The 25,237-nt window shown below is 36.8% G+C and overlaps 2 protein-coding genes and 1 long non-coding RNA gene across 5 annotated transcripts; 1 reads left to right on the plus strand and 2 right to left on the minus strand.

Moving 5' to 3' along the window:
• Positions 1–1,243: 1,243 nt before the first annotated feature.
• LOC127947027 (snurportin-1) lies at positions 1,244–6,847 on the minus strand. 3 transcript variants are annotated; one of them, XM_052543923.1, is made up of 10 exons: positions 6,760–6,827; positions 6,608–6,686; positions 6,295–6,459; positions 6,006–6,186; positions 5,557–5,661; positions 5,057–5,153; positions 4,862–4,959; positions 4,231–4,308; positions 4,047–4,127; positions 1,244–1,963 (listed from the first exon to the last, which is right to left on the minus strand). In XM_052543923.1, exons 3-10 carry the CDS (start codon positions 6,450–6,452, stop codon positions 1,661–1,663), a joined length of 1,101 nt encoding a protein of 366 aa, XP_052399883.1. In that variant the 5' UTR covers positions 6,453–6,459; positions 6,608–6,686; positions 6,760–6,827; the 3' UTR covers positions 1,244–1,660. The 3 variants fall into 3 exon arrangements, with proteins under 3 accessions (XP_052399883.1, XP_052399881.1, XP_052399882.1); XM_052543921.1 differs by lacking the exon at positions 6,608–6,686 and having other exon boundaries at positions 6,760–6,847; XM_052543922.1 differs by lacking the exon at positions 6,760–6,827 and having other exon boundaries at positions 6,608–6,753.
• A 3,438-nt stretch (positions 6,848–10,285) lies between these two features.
• LOC127947036 (uncharacterized) lies at positions 10,286–12,074 on the minus strand. The gene is made up of 2 exons (XR_008151223.1): positions 11,849–12,074; positions 10,286–11,189 (listed from the first exon to the last, which is right to left on the minus strand). It is a non-coding gene; the product is annotated as an uncharacterized LOC127947036 (long non-coding RNA).
• Positions 12,075–12,818: 744 nt separating this feature from the next.
• Positions 12,819–25,237, plus strand: LOC127947026 (sorting nexin-33). The gene is made up of 2 exons (XM_052543920.1): positions 12,819–15,056; positions 22,857–25,237. Exons 1-2 carry the CDS (start codon positions 13,649–13,651, stop codon positions 23,108–23,110), a joined length of 1,662 nt encoding a protein of 553 aa, XP_052399880.1. The 5' UTR covers positions 12,819–13,648; the 3' UTR covers positions 23,111–25,237.

A 25,237-nucleotide genomic window follows, 5' to 3' on the forward strand; every position in this document is an offset into this window, starting at 1 on the left:
TGAAGCGACCCCAGTAATGTGATATTTAGCCCATGAAATGCCTATTTTACCGGGGAAGGCTACTCGAAAGAGATTGTGCTAGTTTTGGACTAGTTTTGAGTAGCAATTGGGCATGTTTTGTTGCGAAAACCTGGCAACCCTGGCTTGAATGATTGACACGAGAGTATGATGATATGGTGCAGGAAAAATGCACACAAGTTCTTTTACTTTCAGTGAATGAAGTCACACTCACAGTGAACCGTCGTAGTCCCAAATTAAACTATAAACTCAAAAACAGTCAGGCAAAACAGGATTTGAGAAGCAGGGATTCAAGACCACGTCTCAAAAATTAGACAGGACTTTTGGCATACTATATGTTTTGAATAGGCCTAGGCTGTTGACACACTTTATTGATTGACAGGTCTTACTCAATGTCGGTCATGAGTGATCCGGGAAGGCTGTTCTAGGCTAACAGGTGCTGCGAGTTCCTGGAAAGCAGCTACTGACTAATAACCAAACTCTCAGATTACGCTCTGGTTTTCTGAAGGAAGTGACCTAGTGGTTGCAAATCAACGAAAGCGGCCTCACTATAACCTCCTGCACATATCTGAGGTGTTTGACATTCAGCCAGAGGAGATGTTGATGATGCCAGCATTTCCTTTTCAAAGATAAAGACTCAGTGCTGTTGCAATGATGCCAACAGAGATGAGACATTATTTAGTATTTAAAACCCTTATTGTTATTATTATTATTGATTTAGGACGTTTGTGTGTATATATAAACGTTTTTAGAATGTTTATATTACATACTTTAATTACTTTATGAAATAATAATTGTGTGTGTGTGTATATATTTATATATATATGAATTTTCAGCATTACTCCAGTCTCCAGTGTCACATGATCCTGCAGAAATTATTCTAATATGTTGATTTGATGCTCAAGAAACAGTTCTCATTAGAATCAAGTCAAAAACAGTTGTGCTGCTTAGTATTTTGTGGAAATCATACTTTTTTCATTATTCTTTGATGAATGGAAAGTGCAAAAACATGTACAAATTTGGGGCAGTCATTTTTGATTAATTTAATGTTTCCTTGTTAAATAAAAGTATACTTAAAAGAACACAATTTAACATAATATTTATTTTATTTTTTATAATAATGATAATAATAATAGTAATAAAATGTGCTGACCTCAAACTTTCATCAATGTGTATTTGTAACCAATAAAATTTTAGACGTTCAAAAATATTTTAGACAAAGGGGTTAACAATACAGACAGTAAAACTTTATTGAGGTCATAACACACACACACAAAATAAATACTTATAAGCTTCTTCACCAGCTGAATCTTAATGATCAATTTCCACAGAAAAGATTGAGTTAAAAAGCTATATATAAAATCCAGTGAAGATGCATGACTAAACGGAGTAGCTGAATACAGCAGAGCATTAGGGTCTACTATCATTTATACCTATATGCTTCCTTAAATAATATCTGCAAACAAATCAGAAATAGATTTATTTTTGCGATTACAGAAATAGGTCCATCTGAGTTACTTAGAACTGAATTGTGATTTTAAATATAGCAGTTAAAAACCCATTGACATAAGTGTTCTCCTGAAATGAGATCATCCTCACAGTCATGCACAGGCTTGAAAAAAGTGCTCTCTAAAAGAGATACTCAGGCCTCCATGATCTCTTTCTGAGCGCTGTGAGAGTTCTCCAGCTGTGCCTCTGGCGTGGACAGATGTTCCAGTTCATATCGGCCGTTTTGGTCAGCCGGACGAACTTCTGTAGAGGTTTTCTTGTGCTCCAGGATCTGCTGAAGCTGATGGCTGGCATAATCAGGCTTGCTGGTGAGGGGACACTGTGGCACCTCGATGCCCAAGATATCTGCCACCATATAGGGTCTGAGCCAGCCGACCAACGGCGTGCTGCCAGGGGTGTAGTGGGTCTCCTTGTGGTAGAAAAGAAGACCGTCCACCTAGAAGAGAGGAACACATTTTGAGTTCAGCTATACCAGGGCTAAAACCTGTGTTTCACAATTAATTTTAATTGTGCCTGTAAATAAGTGTATCGAGCCCTGAATACCACTAAAATATCACACAGTCATGGACAAAAATATCGGCATCCTTAGTAAATATGAACAAAGAAGGCTGTAAAAATGAATCTGCATTGTTAATTCTTTTGATATTTTAAATAAAATTCACAAAAATGTGTCCTTTCATTGGATAATAAGAATTTAAAATGGGGGAAATATCATTATGAAATAAAGGTTTTTCTCAAATACTCGTTAGACACAATTATTGGCACCTCTATAAATTCTTATGAGTAAAATATCTCTGAAGTATATTCCCATTCATATTCACAATTCTGAGCACTCTAGCATGATTATAAACATGAAATTATCCAGCCATGGGTTCCTGTTTCACAGAGATACAAAGAGGAGGAAAAACAAAGCCCTAATTCTTTTAATCATCCATCAAAATAAGAAAAACCAAGAATATATTTCTGATGTGCAGCAAAAGATAATTGAGCTTCATAAATAAGTCAAATGGCTCTAAGAAAAGAGCTAGAGCAGTGAAAATTCCCATTTCCACCATCAGGGTAATAATTAATAATTTACAATCAACAGAAAATGTTACGAAACTGCCTGGAAGAGGACGTGTGCCTATATCGTCCTAATGCATGGTGAGGAGGTCAGTTTGAATAGCTGAAGACTCCAAGGATCACAGCTGGAGAATTGCAGAAAATAGTTGAGTTTCTGGTTCAGAAAACCTTTAAAAAAATTGTCAAACAGACCCTACATCAACACATGTTGTTTGGGAGGAAGACATGACTGGAACTTCAAATGGGACTGGCTTCTATGGTGAAATTAAACTAAAAAATTAGCATTATAGCAGCAAACACTCAAGATGGGTTTGGTGAACACAGGGATAGAAAGTACCCCATGTGTACAATGAAATATACTGCTGTATTTTTGATGTTGTGGGCCTATGTTTCTGCTGGAGGTCCTGGACATCTTGTTTAGACACATGGCATCTTTGATTCTATCAAATACCAACAGATAAAAATTCAAAAAGTGACTGACTCTGTTAGAAATCTTATAATGGGCCATGTTTTGATCTTCCGACCGTACAATAATCCAAACACAAGCCTTAGAAATAACACAGAAATGGGTCTCTTAGCACAAAACCAAGATTCTGCTATAGCCATTCCAGTCCTCTGACCTGAACCCTATAGAAAATGAGAGGAGTGAACTGAAGAGGAGAAGCTGGGAATCTGAAGGGTCTGGAGTGATTCTGGATGAAGGAATGGTCTCTGATCTCGTGTGAGGTGTTCTCTAAACTCATCAGACATTATAGGTAGGGATGCACGATATTGGATTTTGGCCGATATTAGATATGCCGATATTTTCTAAATAATTTTGGCCGATGCCGATACCGATATCGATATATATACAAATATATACTGATATATTTACAAATATATACTGATATATTTAAACTTTAATTTTACTGAAGAGAAATCCATGTATCTCTTCTGTACTGATTCTACCATAAATTTATTATTTTGCAAATGTAGACAGACATTCACATCTGAAAAACAGGTCAATTATTTCACTTGGAGAATATCGGTTTGGCTCATCGGCAGAAATATTCATATCGGCCGATACCGATAATGGTCATTTTAAGCTTTTATCGGCCGATACCGATGTTGTGCCGATATTATCGTGCATCCCTAATTATAGGACAACATTTAGAGCTGTTAAACTGGCAAATGAATGTTTAAAAAGTATTGAATAAACGCCGGGTGCCGTTAATTGTGGCCAGTGTGTATTAGAGAAAAACCTTAATTTCATAATTATATTTCCGCCCATTTTAAATTCTTATTATGTGATGAAAGGATACATTTTTTAAATTAAAGATCAAAAGGATTAATAGTTTTCACAGCCTTCTTTGATCATGTTTACCAGGGGTGCCGATATTTTTGGCCATGACTGTAAATAATTAGCTCAGTCAATGTTAATTTATAGACTTAGCATGTTAAATAATGGAGGTTCTTACTGTAAAGTTGTACTCATGTGCAAGAGCAGTCTGGATGGACTCTGTCAAACAGCTGATGCTGTTCAGACTCACAAACCGGAACTGCCGAGACAAAATAGAGCATGAACCAAGTGCTTCAGCTCAAAGTTCAGCCTTGTTCACACACACACACACACACACACAGATGCGGTTACTGCTCACTTACAGGATTAATCCTGGATATTTCAGAAAGACCTTCGACCTCTTCCACTTTAGACTGCAACCAGTAGAAACGGAACTCTGTCTGTAAAAACAGGTTGCTTTTCATTGGGACTAGAATTTGAATACAGAACCATTTATGAAAATTCATTCCACATGCAAAGTTTTTAGCCAGAACTGCGGTCATTTACATAGACTAACAATCAGAAGTTGTTTCTGTGATGCACAGCTGAAATCGTTCTAATATACACTGGTTTGGTGTATTATTACTAGTTTTGAAAAATTGTTGTGCCGCTTAATATGTTGCTGGAAACTGATACTTTTTTCAGGATTCTTTGAGGATAAGAAAGTTCAAAAACATCTTTTGTAACATTATAAATGTCTTTTTTGTTACTTTTAACCAACTGAATGTCTCCTTGCTGAATAAAAGTATTCATTTTCTTAAAAAAAAAAACAAACAAACAAAAGATTGACCCAAATTGAACAGCAGCAGTCACATCTTAAAACTAAATTCAGGATTGTTTTGGTGCAACAAACATAATTGCACTTCTGAGAAATTAATTCTATAACATGGTGCGAAAGTGTAGAATATGTCACTTAAGTTTATATAGATATCATTAGAGGAAATGAGGACTCACTGAGCAGTCATACACAGGATGTCCCCTCCAGCACATGACGTCCAGGATGTAGTATGTTCTGTCCACGTCACTGTAGATGCAGTCCAGGATGGTGTAATCTATATAAAACATATTTGTCCCTCATTTTCCAGAATAGTTCAGAACTGCAGTACTCTAGCACACTCTAGTGTAGTCAATCTGTAGGATGCTGCAGACCTTTTCCTACTGCAGAGTTGTGTCTGTTGCCACCAGGGATAAGAGAAGGGAATCGATTGACACAGTAGCCACTCTTGGTGTAAGATGACGTGGATCCCTGAAGATAAAATCATAAAAAAAATTTTGAAACAGTTTTTGAAAGAAGTCTTTTCTTCACAAAGAGTACATTTATTCGATCAAAAATACAGTAAGTACAGTACAATACATAAACATTTCTGATGATCATCACTGTTGAAATTAGTTGTGCTGCTTACTATTTTTGTGGAAAACTGTGCTACATTTGTTTCAGGAATGTTTGAAGAATAAAAAGTGAGAGAGAACTTGAAATAGACGTCTTTTAACAATATAAAAGATTTTGTTGAGACTTTTGCTCAATTTAATGCATCCTTTCTGAATAAAAGTATGTTTTCTTTTTGTTAAATTCCTAAACCCAAACTTTTGAGCGTTAGAATATGTCTGGTCTCATGATATTTTATGACGGATGGAAAAAAGATCCAAACCTTGGAGGCAACAATGAGGGAACGCTTTCCAACTGGACAAACCACCATCAGCCAATCAGAGCTCAGATCTGCAGGGACATCCACTAACCACTCTGACAGCATCAGCTAGAGAATAGAAATGAAAGTGAAGTGAAAAAAAATCAGAAATCAGAAACAGAAGAAATATAAAATAGATCAGAAATATAAAATACAACTTTTTTTGTTTCCAGACTGCATTATAATGCATCACTTTTATTATAAAATATTTACGTAAGTAAATACAAAGCACCAACCACCAGAACAGTTTTTCCCCACAGGCTACTCAGCCTGAACAATTAAAACTTTCATAACTATTACCGTGCATCATATCTGAAACATTTGTACAAATAATCTGAAAATGTATATTTGTAAACTAAATAAACTGTATATTTCATGTGAACAACTATATCAATCACTGTGTTTTTAAGCACCTGGTTAGCATAATGCTTCGGTAGCTTTTTCCTCTGCTCGATCTCCATCCCTTCTTCATCAGCGCTGTTCTCCAGCTGCCTCGGACTCTTCTTCTCTTCATCTTCCTCATCCTCGCTGTCAGCTCCGGTCCAGTCTCCATCAGCCAGCCGACGGGCGTGATTCACGTAGTTTAGCCTCTTCCTGCCAACATAATGTATTCTATCAGTGGCAGTGCATCAAAATAACGTGCTGTAGGTGGTTGATAAGCAGCTGTTCTTGTGTTCTGGGGGTTGTATAGAGTTAACTTACTCTTTCTGCAGCTCCAGGAACCTCCTGCGGCGTTCACTCTGCTCCAGGATGCTGTATTTGCTCTTGTACTGGGCCAGGCGTGGATGGGGAGCAGAAGTGCTGTTTGGTTCTCTGGATACTGAGAAGCTGGAGGAGAGAGCCTGGGTCAGAGCCTCCATGATGGACCTGTGACAACACACAGAAGTGTTCACATCATCTTAAGACACCTAAATGCAATAAAGGGGTCTCTTATGTCTTTAAGACCAATGAGGTGTTTCAAAAGCAACAGAAATCATTTAAAATCACACATGGAAAAACACAATCAAACACGTACAGATGAACCAACCGCAGACAGAGAGTGACGGCAAACACGTGATCACGATCCCATTAGAGCTGATCTTAAAACCCTTTACCTGTGATTTAAAAGAGCAATAAAAACACAAACGGAATAGAAAAATCAAAACAGCGAAATGCGCAAACACCTACTTCTGCAGAGAAACACGCGTTGGAACGCAATGGCGCGCTGACGTCATCACGCCTTGCCACGGCCGACCAAAATTCTAAAAAAAAAAAAAAACATTTAATCGATCGTTCATCTCAAAATTATTTTACTGTGGTTAAAGGTCGTTCTATTTACTCATTATTCGGTTAAAATATAAATAACTATAAAAAATATGCTGTATCAATTCATCAGTTCTAAAGCAAAATAAAAGCATTGCGAAAAAGAAGAAATAGAGTTTGTAAGTAAGACTAGAAGTCCATGTGTTGTCTATAATTGCTCTAAATAATATTTATCATATTGTAACTGTTTATTTCTGTCGTTTCTCACTCAGAAAGAAACGAATGGCGATATCATGTGGTATCTGTTACTTTTCTCATCGCTGATCAGGATAGACCCATTATATAAATACCTAGATGCCTCATTGGCCGCTTTTGAGCCGTTGACGTCCGCCATGTTAGTGAGGGCAAGACTGCCTTAAAACAAATGAAAGTAAACGGGGGAGCTGCGGTTTTTACTGAATAAAAACACGATAACGTTCACATTTATCAACCGATTTCAGAGGTTTGTGATCTACGTGCAGTTAAAAAAAACTTTGCCTCGCGTTTCGCGAATCGTTTGAGATCGGGGATTCGAGCGAGTTCGGAAAACATTTGATTCAGACCGGGACTCCGAAGCGCGTTTCGCGAATCATTTGATCGGGGCTTCGGAGCGAGTTGGCAAAACATTTGATTCAGATCGGGACTCCGAAGCGCGTTCCGCGAATCATTTGATCGGGGCTTCGGAGTTTGCAAAACATTTGATTCAGACCGGGACTCCGAAGCGTGTTTCGTGAATCATTTGATCGGGGATTCGAGCGAGTTTGCAAAACATTTGATTCAGATCGGGACTCCAAAGCGTGTTTCGCGAATCATTTGATCGGGGCTTCGGAGCGAGTTGGCAAAACATTTGATTCAGATCGGGACTCCGAAGCGCGTTCCGCGAATCATTTGATCGGGGCTTCGGAGTTTGCAAAACATTTGATTCAGACCGGGACTCCGAAGCGTGTTTCGTGAATCATTTGATCGGGGATTCGAGCGAGTTCGCAAAACATTTGATTCAGATCGGGACTCCGAAGCGTGTTTCGCGAATCATTTGATCGGGGATTCGAGCGAGTTCGCAAAACATTTGATTCAGATCGGGACTCCGAATCTTGTTTCGCGAATAATTTGAGATCGGGGCTTCGTGCAGTGTTCAGGGTCTTTCAGGTCCCTAAATTAAATTCTAATTCATCTAAATGACATGACACTTAATGACTTTACCAAAACAGAAATTGGGGTGTCTGATTGTTTATTAGTGTAATAAAATCACTCAGAATGCTCACATAGTGCTTTTGTTTAAAATTGTAATTTTAAATGTTTTCCAGTAAATGGAAGAAATCTACCACTTAAGTACGGCAAATTTTTATATGACCATGTATGAAAGCAAGAAATGTAGATATAGCTACTTTAAAGTTAACTACATATTTATTTTGTATAAGCATTTCATATAAACATGTAATACTTTTTTTTCAAAAATGTAACATTTAAACAAATTCCATATCAACTGTATAGTAAAAACATTAAAAGGAAGTGATGTTACAATTCATGATGGTCTAGATATTGGTGTTTTTAATTTCACCTCTCAATGCAAATATCAGTATTCAACATTTTGGGATTAAAACATCAAAACATTATGGACTCCGAAGCGGGTTTCGCGAATCATTTGATCGGGGCTTCGGAGCGAGTTCGCAAAACATTTGATTCAGATCGGGACTCCGAAGCGCGTTTCACGAATCATTTGATCGTGGCTTCAGAGCGGATTTGCAAAACATTTGATTCTATCATGTAGTACTTGTCTAGACCAACTTTTAATAAAGAGAAAAGAGTTTTAGAGACAAATTTTTGTTAATAGCCTGTTAGTAATCCCACAGTCCATAGCACCAGTAACTGTATAATTTAGTAAGGGAAAATTAAAACAAAATAGGATGAGTTTCAATTTTATTTTGTAGCAATGGTCATCTTAACCGCTGTGCAGTGTTCAGGGTATTTCAGGACCCCAAATTAAATTCTAATTCTAATACGGCATCATACAAGTTTATTTGAGTTGAATATTTCGATATTCATGTAAGGAAACGAAGCCATAATTTGATAAGTTTACATTTACATTTATTCATGTAGCAGACGCTTTTATCCAAGGCGACTTATAAAAAACAACATAACAAAAAGAGCAACAAAAAGTTTATAAGCGAGAATAAACAAGATGAACGCAAAATGAAGACAGATATTGCCTGATATGTTAAGAAATAATATAAAATAAAAATGCCAAAATTTTTGCCAAAATATTTGATTCCAGATGATTCAAGCTGTTCGTGACTGTGAGTGTAACAGCAGCAGCATAGATTATTAACCGTAAATGAAAATATTTAAAACTCTGTTTCCTCGATTTAAAAAAATAAATAAGAATGTAGCAAAACATTACATTCAGATGATATGTAGAACTCTCTGTGATTATCAGTGTCAGACTGTGTGTGTTGTTTTGTCCGGGGCTCGTGGGACAGGCGTACTACTCTGGCTGTGACATCATCATCCTGGGGAGGGACTTTGAGAGGATTCAGATCATCCCAGGAGCCAAACACAGGAACATCCAGGTGGACACACACACACACACGGTTCTGGCGTCCAAACAACATCAAGGTCTTTATAAACTGTTACAGCACTTACTTAGAGTGACACATAGCATAGCTTTTAGCCTCATCGTTGCAGTTTGAGGTTTAAGAATTATTATTTTTTTAGCGTTTATGTTTATGTCAGTTTTAATAATTTTAGCATTTCAATTTTTTTTTCTAAAAAGTTACTACTTCAATTTTAGTACTGTTTTCATTTAATTTATAGTGCTTTTTACTTTACAAATCATTTCAAAACAACTTTACAGAAAATTAAGTTTCTACAATATTTAGTAGTAGCTTACACGATTTATCATTTTACTTTAGCTTTTAGTAGTTTCAGTCTTAGTTAACAGCAATGACACATAGTTGGTTGCTTTGGGAATTACTAGTTAGGAATAAAAGTTTAACTGTGTGTGCTTATTTTACATATTTATTTTTTTAAATAAAATGTAAAAATTATATAGTTTTTTGTACGAGTTTCTGTCTTCTGCTGAATGCTAAAAAGATGATGCTTTAAACACCAAACGGTTGATGGTACTCATTCACTTCCATAGTATTCTTCCTGTAGCATAGAAGTCAATGGGTGCCGTCAACTGTTCGCTCTCAAAAGAAAATCTTTAGTTTTCAGCAGGAAAAAAAAAAACACATTTTCAGGCTGAGGAAGATTAAACGATTGCAGGATTTGATTGTTTGATTCCTCTCACACAGACAATACAGTTATATGAGTGTTAATCTAAACTGTGTTTGAATATGAAGCAGTTTGTGTGTGAAGACATTTGTGAATCAACCAATCAGCGGTCACTCGATTTCAGAGCCGCTAACTACAATAAGATCACAGCTACTTTTATTTTCAGTATAAATATGGAGTTGAAAACACAAGGCTTGATGAAATTATACTGTGATAAAGATAAAGCATATTTATAATCATCGAGGCTCCTGCAGACGTATGTTTTAGGAAGATTTTCAAGGGTTAATTTTTTACTCTTTCCTTTTACCTGTCACCGTTCGACTCGGGCACAAACACGAGAGATTTTAATTTGATGAAGGTCATGGTGTTCTTCTTCACCACAGAGAATGATGCTCTCTTCCTCTTTTTCCTCAGATATCTGAACATCCTTAAATCGAGAAGAACAAATATCTGGCAGCGGCTAAGAAGAACAATAGTTTTCACCTCTGGCAGATTTTTTTTTCCCCGTTTTAAGAATTAACCAATAAAAATGTAAAAATAAATATATTGAGTAGATAATAAAGATTCATATCTGAGGTAATTATGCATCCCCTGCCAATGTCTTGGTTTCATGATGTTCATATATTAGCACTGGAATACAGAGTGTAATATTTTTTTCTTCCCCAGATTATTGCTGATGTGAGGAAGCAGTGAGGAATCCGCTGTATAGTGATCATGCTCTCTGCCCTTTAACCTCTCAAATCTGAATATAGACGCCAATTAATATAATTTTATATCGAGTATGAAGAGATCTGTAATATACTTGACTGTATGTAATGAGAAAATAAATTACTTAATGCAACATCCATTATTTCTTTGCTGGGTTTAAAAGTTTTTTTTTTTTTTTATGAATGATTATGTCATCTTTTATTTTAAACATGAGTGCAGTATTAGCATTTGTATCAACATTATAAGAAATGTCTGAATGAATCAGAATCAAACGATTAAGTGATTAATGCAGAGATGTTCTTCCTTAAGGCTGTCCTTGTCCCGTTCGCAAATTACTAAAAGGGAAGAAAAAAAGAATACATAGAATAAGTTCAAAGTTTTTATGAAAAGCAATGAAATCCGTATAATCAGATGATAAACTTAATTGGTAACACTTTTGAATAACGGTCCATTAGTTAATATTAGTAAACTACTTTAGTTAAAATGATCTAAGAAAGAACAATCCTTCTACAGCATTTATTAATCTTAGTTGATGTTCATTTCAACATTTACTAATGCATTATTGAAAGCAAAAGTTGTGCTAACAATGAAAAACTGTATTTTCATTAACTAACATGAACAAAGATGAACACAGTAATAAATGTATCGTTCCTTGTTTGTTCATGTTCGTTAATGAATTAACTAACATTAACTAAAGGACTAGTATTCTAAAGTGTTACCACTTCATCTTTGTAAATAAGTAACCGTAGTGAAATTAAAGAGAGAAGATTTAGCTCCATCATTAATCTAGACAGTCAAAGGGCTCAATCTGTATATTGTGCTCATAACACCATTTAGTTTATCATATAAACGGCAATATAAGTTAAAACGTAATAAGAATTAATTTAAACTTTGAATTCTTAGCTTTCACTGCGAACTACGTTAGCGATATCGCTAGCTATTTATTAAATCTGACACTGGCTGTCAACATAATGTTAAAAATGCTTAGTCTTACCTGTGAAAGATAACACCCCAAGATCTGTTTTTATTATCGTGTGACGGTTTTTAGGTGTCCAATCTGTCAATGAGTCTGGTATGTTTTCTTCTTTCCTGATGTGAGAGTTGCCCGCTCCAATATGGCGGCGACGTTGACGTGCGGTCGAGCGGCCAATGAGGCGTCTAGGTATTTATATATCTATGGATAGACCAATCACAGCCGTTCGTGATTACTGGATAATTAAATTTTAAAAGTTAAGTTTTTAAGAGACTTCTATGGCGGAGTTCAAACTAGTAATAATTGTAAATATGAATTATAATGGATTATCCGTTCTTGTGTAAATACTGCAAATAACCCCCCAAATCCTGAGACTTGTATGTGTCTGAATGTTATTCTGGTAATGTGGATGAGTTTTGCGGTTACTAGAAACTGACGACACTGTTTAACCCTTCACGGAACGAAGTTGCCATCTGGCAAGAATTAATTTCTACTCATTTCCTAGAGAGAGAGAGAGAGAGAGAGAGAGAGGAGAGAGAGAGAGAGAGAGAGAGAGAGAGAGAGAGAGAGAGAGAGAGAGATGGAGAGAGAGAGAGAGAGAGAGAGGAGAGAGAGAGAGATGAGAGAGAGAGAGAGAGAGAGAGGAGAGAGAGAGGAGGAGAGAGAGAGAGAGAGAGGAGAGCGAGCAGAGCGAGAGCTCGAGTAGATCGGAGAGAAGACGAGAGCGCCGAGCTCTCGAGGAGAGAGAGAGAGAGAGAGAGAACAATATATTGCACTATTGGAATTAACAGGGCAAATCTTAATGTGCTGTTTATAAGTCATGGCATTTGAATGTCCGTCCAAAACTATTTTTCCCAATGTCACCGTCATATATATATATATATATATATTTCGTGGTTAGAACACTAAATGCACTCCATCAGATACTTGTTTATTTGACCGCCGAGCGGCGCCACAGACGCGACGCGAACCTCGCGCTGAACTGCGCTGCTCTCATTGTTCGTCGATCGTCGCGTCATGGAAAGAGTTACTGCGTTTGTGCTCAAAGTAAAGAAATACTTTATGAAAAACTCTTCACGGGCCTGTTGAATCACACCTCGAAGGAGATAATACGAGCACACGGCGATCTGAACTGGCTCTGTGGATGATAAAGATGCTTTAGCTCTAACTTACTTATTCGTTTGTTTGCGGAATGCAAAGGATGCGTTTATTTCCCTTCTCTGTCTGGGATTCTGGGATAATGTTTTCATCTGGAATTTAGTTCAGCCTGACTTGCGAAACAGATGTTTTTGTTTATGTTTTTAAATATATTTGCAGCATGCATGATGCTTGAAACTATTTTATAGTTATTATGAGAGACTGAACTGGATGTGTTTGCCGGTGTCTCGGTTCTGCTGGACGGGATTTGTGGATTTATCGGTTTATTTTTTTTTATTTTTTTTTTGCGGATGAAGAGAAGTTTTGTGGAATAATGAAACGGCATAAATTAAGGGAAGTTGGAGAGTAACAACCTGACAGTGGACTTCCAACATGTAAGACTTGATTCCCAGTGAAACATAAAAGATTACTGTTGTCTTCTTTGTGGTCAGTAACTTTAAAAATACTTTATGTATTTTTTTATTTATTTATTTACCATCAGCCTCAAAACTGTTAGTTTTGTCAAAGTACTATGATAACATTAACATATAAGCAAACTTTTAAGTTATCAAACAGCCCTGTTTTGGTTAGATTTGATCTCTGCAGTCTGATATGAGATAAGGACCTTATTTTGTGGGCCTTTTTTTTTTTTTTTTTTGCATTTGGCTTGCAAAATATACAAAAATGTCCCTGAGAGCCAAAGCCCTCTACACTTTCCAAAGTGAGAACAAGGAAGAGATCAACATCCAGGAGAATGAGGAGCTGGTGATTTTCGACGAGAACTCTGTGGACGGCTGGCTGCAGGGTGAGAACAGCCGAGGAGAACGAGGCCTGTTCCCCGCCTCGTACGTTCACATCATCCGGAACCGATCCGGGTCCAACCTGACGGATCATTCCCTCAGCTCACCTGAAAGCTCTCCTGGTAGAGATGTATCGTACATCCATGCGCCTTCCACGACCCTGCCGAGCGACGACGATGACGACTGGGACGACTGGGATGAAACCTCGACGGTGGTTGAGGATGAAGATCCTCGGAGAGGTGTTGGCGCCAATGGACATTCCCAAAATCCATATTCCAACCCCAACGTTCACTACCGGCCCAAGCCGTATATGGAGCGCCAGGACAGCATGTCCAGCAATAGAAAGGGCAGCATGGTGGGCAGGAACTTGAACCGATTCTCCAGCTTCGTGCGGTCAGGTGTGGAAGCCTTCATACTTGGCGACGTTCCCATGATGGCAAAGATCGCAGAGTCTTACTCTATTGAAATGGGCCCCCGGGGGCCTCAGTGGAAGGAGAACCCTCAGCCCTTCACTTGTTCCGTTGAAGACCCCACCAAACAGACGAAGTTTAAAGGCATTAAGACGTACATTTCGTACCGCGTCACCCCCAGTCACAATGGCAGGCCGGTGTACCGCCGCTACAAGCACTTTGACTGGCTCTACAACAGACTACTGCACAAATTCACAGTGATTTCCATTCCTCACCTTCCCGAGAAGCAGGCCACGGGACGATTCGAGGAAGACTTTATTGAGAAAAGGAAGAGGAGGCTTATTTTGTGGATGGACCACATGACCAGCCACCCCGTGTTGTCTCAGTATGAGGGTTTCGAACACTTCCTCATGTGTGCAGATGACAAACAGTGGAAGCTCGGGAAGAGGCGAGCGGAAAAGGACGAGATGGTCGGAGCGCACTTCATGCTCACCTTCCAGATTCCCAACGAGCACCAGGACCTTCAGGACGTGGAGGAGCGCATTGACTCCTTTAAGGTGTTCGCCAAAAAGATGGACGACAGTGTGATGCAGCTGACCCACGTCACATCAGAGCTGGTCCGCAAACACCTCGGAGGCTTCCGGAAAGAATTCCAGAGGCTGGGAAATGCCTTCCAGTCCATTAGCCAGTCGTTCCTGCTGGACCCTCCATACAACTCGGACTCCCTGAGTAATGCCATCTCGCACACAGGCCGCACCTACGAGAACATCGGGGAGATGTTTGCAGAGCAACCTAAATACGACCTGTTTCACATGCTGGATACACTGTCGCTCTACCAGGGCCTGCTGTCCAACTTTCCAGACATCATCCACCTGCAGAAAGGTAAACTTCATTTTGTTTAAAGGGAGAGTTCAGAACTGACTTTCTTTTTTTTTAACTCTAAAGATATTTTGAAAAATGAAAAATGTGGTTTGTTTTCGGTCATACGACAAAAGTAAATGGGGTCCAATGCAGGGTTTATTTTTTATTTTTTGTTAACTAAAACTAAAAGCATCAAAATAAACCAAAAACTCCAAAAGTTGACTTTCAGAAAGTCTTTTTAGCCAAAATGTGATGTGTTTTGACATTTACTGGCAGTTAAGAAAGAGAAATTCCTGGCTCTGCTCCTGACAGGAAGCATCCTCTGCATTCTCAGTCGAAATCACAGGAAGTGAGGGAAATAATGTCATTAATCAGTGCAATCAAGACCAAGACATTAAACCTCATCAGATTGTGGCTCAGACAAACTTCCACTTTTATAAGGATCCTTTTGTGTAATGTCATAATGATGTTAAAAAGTAATCAGACTTAACATTTGCGGACATCCTGACACATGATGAAATTTTGGACATCTCTCAAATCACATCTTTCAAAGACACATAGTAAAAACTTAAAATGCAAGACAAGTTGATTGAAATGCAGAGAGGGCTTCTGATTGGCTAAAAGGCTTCATAGAGATGGTGTAGTTTCTTAAGACGCCTGTTTGAGTGAAATCCTTTTATGTGAGGTATTATAACAATGCTTACAGAACCTTTAATGAAACCCTGATATCTGAGAAGCTGTAATCTATGTGAGGTTTTAATGTTGTTAAACAGGTTCGTTAAACAGGTGCAGTTATGTGTTCAATGTGGTGAGGTCAGTAGATTGCTGAAGAGAACAGAAATGCTTTTTATCTTTATTACTCAGTTTGCTGAAGGCGTGATTGGTCACATGACCTAGGCACAAACCAGACCCCAGATTAAAGGTAATCATTTGGAATAGATTTAATTCAATTAAAGATGAGTGATTACACAGCTCTTAAATCATTATTTTAAACCTTTTAGCGTAGTTGACATAGCATTATGCTGAAGAATAAGTTTGAGCTAATCAAATAACCACCGTAAGCAAACCTTTTAACGTGTGAGTGTGTTGAAAGCAGGCCAATATGATTACTCCAGTTTCATCTTCACACCCTATAACGGTTATAACATGATTACTGTTCGTGTTCAGACATAGTGGATCTCAGTGTACAATGGATAATGGTGTTTAATAGCAACTGATGTATGCACAACAGGCCTCCTACAGTAGAAGTCAATCAGAGTTTCATACATTGCACTGCTGATGGCTGACACATGCAGATTTAGGAGCAGTGTTCTTGATAGCAACAGTCATTGATTTATTGTTGAATCAACATTGATGTTTGATTTAAGTCCAATATTTAAATTGCATATTAATACTGATATTGATTTAACTTCAAAGCAGAGTTATTTTAGCATCATTGAGATACTATTATAGTTAATATTGAGTTAATTTTTAAAAATGTATTTTTGCATTTTATTATTATTTTTATTTAAAGTTTTAGTAATTCACTTGTGTTTTTGTCATTTTTATTATATATTATAATTGGTATGTTGCTAGTAAAAAAAAAATTCAGTTGTAGATTTAGGTATTTTACTACTTAAAACAAGAAAGGTTGTCTCCAATGTTTATGTGTGTGTGTGTGTGTGTGTGTGATTTTATTTACATTTAATGTTTATTTTATATCAAGTAAAACATTTTATGGTTTTAATTTTAGTTTATACTTTTAGAATATTAAATAAATAACTGTTATATTACATCTTTAATATATTAAATCAATAACTGTTGCTATCTAGGAGAACATCGATTTAAGGAACTGTTTCTGGCTTACAGTGAATCTTAAAATGACTGAAAAAAAAAACACTTTGCACAGTTATACATTTTGGAAGTTCTTTAAAACAACATTAAATGGCATTCTTAATGCATCTAATGTCTATAATGTGACTTTTCATTGTGTAAACAGAATATTTAGCAAATAATGTGGGATGGAATTTAATTTTGTCAAGATTTGATTGAATGGAAACATGTTAAGCTACTATATAGTTTGTATGAAACAATAATATGAAGGCTAATTTAAGTTATTCATTCACATCCCAGCCAAAAAGATTTAATCAGATCCACCATGGGACTACAGGGCACTTGACCTGATGTCCAGAAGTCAGCTTGAACTCGACGACTCCCCGAATTAAAGGCTACAGAAATATAAAGGTCCTCCAAAAGCAGTGGGATATGAATTTGGCTTTTAATGGAGAACACCTCCCGCCTTAGCAAATAGGGAGAGAATGAATAATACAAGAAAAAAACCAAAGGTGTTCCAGGCCTCGGGCTCTGCGTGTACAGTAGTCATGAACTCTTTGGCTTGTGTGGGTGTTGGTCTGATTTTATTGCCAGTAATACACAGTCACACACATACATCATAGTTGAGCATTTTTTGGAGAGATTCTTGTTGCTTTTAGGTTTGAAATAAAGAAAAATAACATGTCAGGGCAAGACCTTGAATTCCTCTATGAGGTTCTCATCGCTAGCTGGCAGGAACTGAGCCAGTTTTGTACTTCACGCATGTGTCTTAAATAATCAGGAAGTGTAAGCATGTGAGAATGAACAGGAGAGAAATACAGGACGGTGGGAAATCACTTCACACTTGTCCTATAACTGTATAGCAGCTGAGAAACTTAGACTTGATTTACTATGTAAACACTTACAGATTAATTAAGTGCATTGCATTAGATATCAAACCAAATGTCATTCAAAAATGATCCTACAGCATTTTTGAGCACCTATTTCAATTAATTGCATCCAGTGTGATTTTAAAGCCTCACTTCTGTAATGCTATTGCTAAATTACCCGTTGAATGCTCTTTGTAGCTTTACATTTTTTATGTTTTGTACTTATTTATACTTATTTGTCCATAATCAGATCAGTTTTCAAGTGTAATAGATGTATAAAGTTCACTTTGGCATCCCAGCAGGTAAAGTGTCACATTAGAAAGTATACAATTTGAATTTTAAAAAGCATATATCTATATTAACCTAATATGCTTTTTCTGTAAAAGTGTTTTGCTTGAGAAATGTGGTTGTGTGATCTTTTTGGCCCACCAGTATGGTTTGTTGAGAATTTGTCTGAGAATTTGCTCTGGGCTAAATTGAGCTGTGACTGTTTTTCCAGTCTAAAATTCCTCTTTGTGTCCATGGCAGTGCTGTTAGACATATTAAATGCAGCTCTGCATCTTCAGGTCAGTTATTCGTTGTGCTATTAACATTCATTTCACCTCAAACACTGAGAGAAAGCTCAGATCATACACTGATCCTGTTTCTTACTGCAATTAGCCTCATGCTATCCTAAAGTATATTTAGTTTATGGGATCAGATGGTGGTTTGTTTAATTTAGGAAATGTGTGGTCTGTGGTATATAAAGAGCTACATTGGTTTTTGTTTACTTGAAGTAACCTATCAATAAACTATGGCTTTTGATTAGGCACTGACTTAAAAACCCCCGGAAAATCATTTAGGTGTCAAGTGGAGTTAAGATTTGGCATGTTTTCCATTAGAAAACCTCAAGACATTCCCTCAGAGTAAACATAAGTCATATGTACTACTGTTTATATAGGGATACAAGTAAACAGTCACTGAGCACAGAAATGATGTGCGGACAGTTTATGGATGTTCAGGTTCCTCTTTTAATGGCTCTGTTAGGACAGTAGCACACACACAATTAAGTTTTGCTTGATTGAAAGTACAGAACAAGAGGAATTAAATATACCCTGCTGAAAAAAAACTGCATATGCTGGTTAGGTATGTTTTGACGCTGGGATGCTGGTCCTTTGATGGTTTATGCTGGTCCTTTGCCACCACATGACCAGCATAAATCATCAAAAGGACCAGCATAAACCAGCAAAGGACCAGCATAAACCAGCAAAAGACCAGCATAAACCAGCAAGGGACCAGCATAAACCAGCAAAGGACCAGCATAAACCAGCAAAAGACCAGCATAAACCAGCAAAAGGACCAGCATAAACTAGCAAGGGACCAACATAAACCAGCAAAGGACCAGCATAGAACCAGCATAAACCAACAAATTGACCAGCATAAACCAGCAAAAGGACCAGCATAAACTAGCAAGGGACCAGCATAAACCAGCAAAGGACCAGCATAAACCAGCAAAAGACCAGCATAAACCAGAAAAGGACCAGCATAAACCAGCAAAAGGACCAGCATAAACTAGCAAGGGACCAGCATAAACCAGCAAAGGACCAGCATAAACCAGCATAGAACCAGCATAAACCAACAAAATGACCAGCATAAACCAGCAAAAGGACCAGCATAAACCAACAAAAAAACAGCATAAACTAGCAAGGGACCAGCATAAACCAGCAAAGGACCAGCATAAACCAGCAAAAGACCAGCATAAACTAGCAAGGGACCAGCATAAACCAGCAAAGGACCAGCATAAACTAGCAAGGGACCAGCATAAACCAGCAAAGGACCAGCATAAACCAGCATAGAACCAGCATAAACCAACAAAATGACCAGCATAAACAAGCAAAAGGACCAGCATAAACCAACAAAAAAACAGCATAAACCAGCAAAGGACCAGCATAAACCAGCAAAAGGACCAGCATAAACTAGCAAGGGACCAGCATAAACCAGCAAAGGACCAGCATAAACCATCATAGAACCAGCATAAACCAACAAAATGACCAGCATAAACCAGCAAAAGGACCAGCATAAACCAACAAAATGACCAGCATAAACCAGCAAAAGGACCAGCATAAACCAACAAAAAAACAGCATAAACCAGCAAAGGACCAGCATAAACCACCAGCAAAAGAACAACATAAACCAGCAAAAGGACCAGCATAAACCAACAAAAGACCAGCATAAACCAGCAAAAGGACCAGCATAGGACCAGCATAAACCAGCAAAGGCCCAGCATAAACCAGCAAAAGACCAGCATAAACCAGAAAAAGGACCATCATTAACCAGCAAAAGGACCATCATAAACCAACAAATTGACCAGCATAAACCAGCATAGGAACAGCATAAACCAACAAAAGGACCAGCATAAACCAGCAAAAGGACCATCATAAACCAGCAAAAGGACCATCATAAACCAACAAAATGACCAGCATAAACCAGCATGGGACCAGCATAAACCAGCATAGGAACAGCATAAACCAACAAAAGGACCAGCATAAACCAGCAAAAGGACCATCACAAACCAGCAAAAGGACCAGCATAAACCAGCATCCCAGCGTCAAAACATACCTAACTAGCATAAGCTGTTTTTTTCAACAGGGTATTCCAGTGGTTTATGGTCAATGTTAATGTGTAGCATGTCTACGGTCCATTAGTACATCAAATTAACCCCACTTACAAACCTTTGCTTGCTGAGCATTGCAAACAAACTGAGGAAAACCAGATGTTTTAAACTACACAAATGTATGCAGGACACTGATAATAATACAAATGTTTTTCAAATCAGCATATTTGAATGATTGGACTTGTGATAGTGCTTGTGCAAGTGCCGCAGGTTTGAATCAGGCTTGCAGCATGTAGTCTTTTCATTTCTAACTCTTTAAATACACATGCATTTTGATTGAAAATTTGATATTTTATAATATTAAGCATGGCTTTGTTGAATTCAGTCCTGTAAACTTGAGCGATCAGAGAGTATGTGTGGTAGAGGTCAATGCTGGGTTGTGCCTGGCACCGCTGGATGCTTGCTCCTGTCCCTCTGTCATGAGAAATTCACCCTATTATTTCATTGTCCCCTAGGTTAAAGGAATGCATCTTGGATTTTTTTTCTTTGCTCTTTGTAACAGCTCAAATATACTCCAACGTCTATTCAGTATCCATCAATTTGGGTGAACTGAACTGACAGCCTGAACTACACCGGTATTCAGAGGTTAATAACAGAGCATACGTACTGTAGTAAATGTTTTAAAAAACAGTTCTCATAATTATGACAGTATACCATAATTTCTATTTTCTAATTTCTATCTTTTTATTTCAAATTTGTCAAAATTGATATTCTTCATCTCATAGTTGATTTACTAAAGCATTTTCTCTCATGGGTTGGAAATGGCCTTACTAAATAATCCTGTTTATTTAAAAAGTAAAAATCGTGACAAAAATGACTTTTTATTTATAAGTAGAACCGTATGTCATAATTTTGATTTAGTATGTTATAATTTCAGCCTTTTTACTATAATTGTAATTTACCAAAACTTTATTTGTTTTTTAATGAGTCGGAAATGGGTTTCCATGCCTTAGGGCAAATGTGTAGAAACTGGCCATTTTACTCAGTGTGGTTACGAATCATTTCCAAAAATAAATATCTAGTCGAACTATGACCTTGTTTATGGGGAGACAATTTTGTCTTACTTTAGATGCTCTGTGTGGGAATGCAAACAAGAGGCTTTCATTTGACTGTACTCATTTGTAATCTGTCATTCTGTGAGCTGAAAGGAAATAAAGCAATGAAATGAATGAACACAGAGAACACAGGGCCAGACTTCCTGTGTCTGATTACAGGTGTGTACACGCATTGTCAAACACTGATCTCTGATCAGCCATTCATGCTGGGATGCGTCACGCTTTCTCTGATATTCTGTCTTTCTGTCTGTCTTCTGTGATGCTGATGGACACAGCATGTGATGATTTAGTGGATCTGTTGGTTCATGCCTCCAGATTCACTCATATATCTCTCTGTGAGTCGTATGACTCAGCGGCTCCATTCAGATCTTAGATTTTCATGAGTGTGTGTGAGTGGTGTGTTCTTTCGCAACAGAACATGAACACTAAGAACCAGTTAAACTGGAAACGTCAAACAAATCTGAGACAAAAGGGACTTTCATCTAACAAATGAGATCAGAGATTTGTTGAGCCATTACCGGAGTCTTGTTTGGCCTTTGTAATGTAGAGAAGTTGTTGCAGAAAGTGTGATTTAATCAGATTCGGTATCTCTAATTCTTAAAATATGTGTAAAATTTTGTATATTTATGTATATTTGCACTATATATGTAATTTTTGTATAACTGGGAAAAACTGCATAATATATAGTACATATAATTATCCAACAAGTTATATATATACAAGAAAATATATTGGAATTCATAATATTTATTTATTATAATTGTCCAATAAATTGGATATATATATATATATATATATATATATATATATATATATATTTTATGATTATGTGTGTGTGTGTGTATATATATATATATATATATATATATATATATATGTATGTATGTATGTGTGTGTGTGTGTGTGTGTATTTGTGTGTAAATTTTAACCACAACTTTGTCTGCAACATCATACAGTATTCTTTGTTTACACATTTAAATTATTATAAAAATATGTTGTTAAATATATGTAGAATTATTTAATAAGTAGTATTTATATATATGTACATTGGAACCACAAACTTGTCTGCAAATTCATATGGTCTATTTAAAATGTTTTATAATGATAAAATATGATATTAAAAAGGTTATATGTAATATTATTTAATAAGTAAGGTTTATTTATTTATTCTTTCTGTTTGCCTAATCAGTCTAAGCAAGAGGTTTCCTTAAGTGCAAAAGGTTGGTAAATAAAAAAAAAGGTAATAATTAATCAATATTAAATCTGTTGAATTTTGAATAGTACAAGTTTAGTGGTTTGCTCAAAATGTTATTTAATAAGTTATTTAGAAAGTTATCTTCAGTGTCATTGCTAGTTCTTGACCAGTGGTTTGTGCATATTGCTACAATATTTTCAAATTTCTAAAACGTCTTTCTATTTCACTCCGTTTTAGGTGCTTTTGCTAAGGTGAAGGAGTCTCAGCGTATGAGCGATGAGGGGAAGATGGACCAAGAGGAAGCGCATGGCATTCGTAAACGCTGCAGGACTGTGGGTTTCGCCCTGCAGGCCGAGATGAACCACTTCCACCAGCGCAGGGAGGTGGACTTTAAAGAGATGATGCAGGCATATCTCCGCCAACAGATCGCCTTCTACCAGCGTGTAGGTCAGCAGTTAGAGAGAACCCTTCGCATGTACGATAACCTCTAGAGCCTTTTGCCTCTGGACTGAAATGGAGATACAACACATCTGTGGACAGATACACAAGGGGGTTTTTTACTCCCATAGTTGGAATTTTCTAATTCCAGACAGGATTGTTTTGCAAGAGGAACAGGACATTCTCGCTTCTGCACTTAAAAATGTCACTTTTAACCCCAGAAACCAACAAAACAGTTGCCTTTGATAGACTATTCATGCATATCTTCATATTTTGAATTTTATTTAAATATCTGATAGATCAAAGTTACACTTCTTTTCCATATTTTTTTTATTCAATACTTACAGAGTCAGGTGTGCGAATGACGTTACCTGTGCTTTAGCAGATGCTAACCAGACTCTGTCTGATCATGTGACGCAAGATGTTTACATAATAGTTTGCCAAAAAACACAATTATTAGTTGTGATACTGCCTTATTCAGGCACACACAAAAAGTGTCAAATGCTGAATGTTGCATTTTCTATTTATGGCTTGTTGAGTTGCTCCACCCACACTGAAATCTCATTGGTCCAAAAGCACAAAAAAAAAAAAAAATTCAGTACAAATATCTAATCACTTGAGAATCAAAATGATGTAAGAAAACGAAGGAAAAAAAATAGTTTTTGCCTAAAACAAGAAAAAAAATTTTGCTAGTAAGGTAAGAAAAATAGTAGTATTCCACTTTTTTTCTTGCCTCATCAACAGATTATTATTATTAGTATTATTTTTAAGCAATAACTTTTGATATATTTTTTAGAAAACAACTACTTTTGCTTTTCAGGTAAATGCATCATGATTCAAGAATGTTTCGATATTAGTACTGAAAAACGACCAAAATACTAAGCAAGAACATCATTTTGCCATCAAAATAACTTAATATTACATTTATTACTTGGTCTGATTGTCTTGGATTTGTTGTTTCGTGCAACATATCGCTTTCAATGACAACAAAAAAAATATGATTTGATGCTTTAAAACAAATTTGCTTGGAGTAGGTGAGCAAGAAATAAACCCACATAACAGGTTCATATGGCTTCTGCTCACATCCAGGAAGTTTAATCAAATAAAATGTTGTTCCAGCTCTCCTTCAGGTAGAAGAAGATTCATGCGGGTCTGATGTGATACCGTGATCAGATGTGACAGTCATACATATGATAGTCATCAATGATTCAGATGAATAACACCAGGCTTCTTCCGCACCATCATTCGTGGTCCGGTACTAATTTATCCTAGTGCTATTTAGACATACCATGTTTTTGTGAATTCTTGGGCAGGAATCTCCACCCACAGACTCTGTATATCAGATGGAAACACTTCAGTATTAAATGTTTGTTCAGGGTGTTTCTAAAGCAAAAGGGAGCTCTTATCCTCCTCCTCTCCTTTTTGTGTGCCCTCAGGAAAAACTTGAGAGGACTTTGAGCTTATGTTAATGGTTTTTGTTGTAATTTCCTCAGAAGTAGGCTTTATTTTTAGTTGTAGTCGCTAGGTTTAAGGGGTACAGAGGTTTGTGTAAAATCTCAAGGCTGCAATCTAAGTGGTTAAGAGTTGTGATTTTATTTTTATTTTTTTACACAATGCTTTTGGTTTAACTATAAAACCTCTCAAGTTTCAGATTATGAACTTGGATGTTAACTGTTTGCACACTTCGTCAACTGAGGACCAAAATGTAAACTTTTAGGATTACTGATGTTTTTCTTTGTACATGTGGAGCAGATTTTCTTTAATGGAATAAGAACTAACTGACTTTTTATCTCACAATTCAGACTTTTTCATGCAATCAGGAATTTATATCTCTCAATTCTGACTTGTTATAAACACACAGTTGTTAGTTATATAAACTTGCATTTCTTAGAAAACAAATTCAGAAAAGTTGAGATATTTTTTTTTTTTTTTTGGATGGAAACAAATAAGTCAGTATTGTGAGATTTAAACATAATTATAGGGGGGAAAACTTGTAAAAAACTTGTAATTCTAAGGAAAATGTCAAAATATTTTTTTTTCCCGCTCAGAATTGTAAGTTTTGTATAAAAAGTCTCAATTCCCTTATTAATAATTTTATTCTGTGGTGGAAACAGGCTTCCATGGACTTTGTCTCAAACAATGTATCAATAAATAACAGTCAACATGAAATCAAAATCAAA

The sequence above is a fragment of the Carassius gibelio genome, chromosome A25, assembly GCF_023724105.1.
Source record: "Carassius gibelio isolate Cgi1373 ecotype wild population from Czech Republic chromosome A25, carGib1.2-hapl.c, whole genome shotgun sequence".
In the NCBI taxonomy this organism is placed as follows: domain Eukaryota; kingdom Metazoa; phylum Chordata; class Actinopteri; order Cypriniformes; family Cyprinidae; genus Carassius; species Carassius gibelio.

Excerpts from the sequence above, each read along its gene's own strand:
- LOC127947027 (XM_052543921.1), bottom strand. The coding sequence starts at position 6,806 with ATGACGTCAGCGCGCCATTGCGTTCCAACGCGTGTTTCTCTGCAGAA. Across the intron at positions 6,460-6,759 it reads ACGCGTGTTTCTCTGCAGAA|GTCCATCATGGAGGCTCTGA; the intron begins GTAGGTGTTTGC and ends GTGTTGTCACAG. Across the intron at positions 4,128-4,230 it reads AAATATCCAGGATTAATCCT|TTCCGGTTTGTGAGTCTGAA; the intron begins GTAAGTGAGCAG and ends TTGTCTCGGCAG.
- LOC127947026 (XM_052543920.1), top strand. The coding sequence starts at position 13,649 with ATGTCCCTGAGAGCCAAAGCCCTCTACACTTTCCAAAGTGAGAACAAG. Across the intron at positions 15,057-22,856 it reads CATCATCCACCTGCAGAAAG|GTGCTTTTGCTAAGGTGAAG; the intron begins GTAAACTTCATT and ends ACTCCGTTTTAG.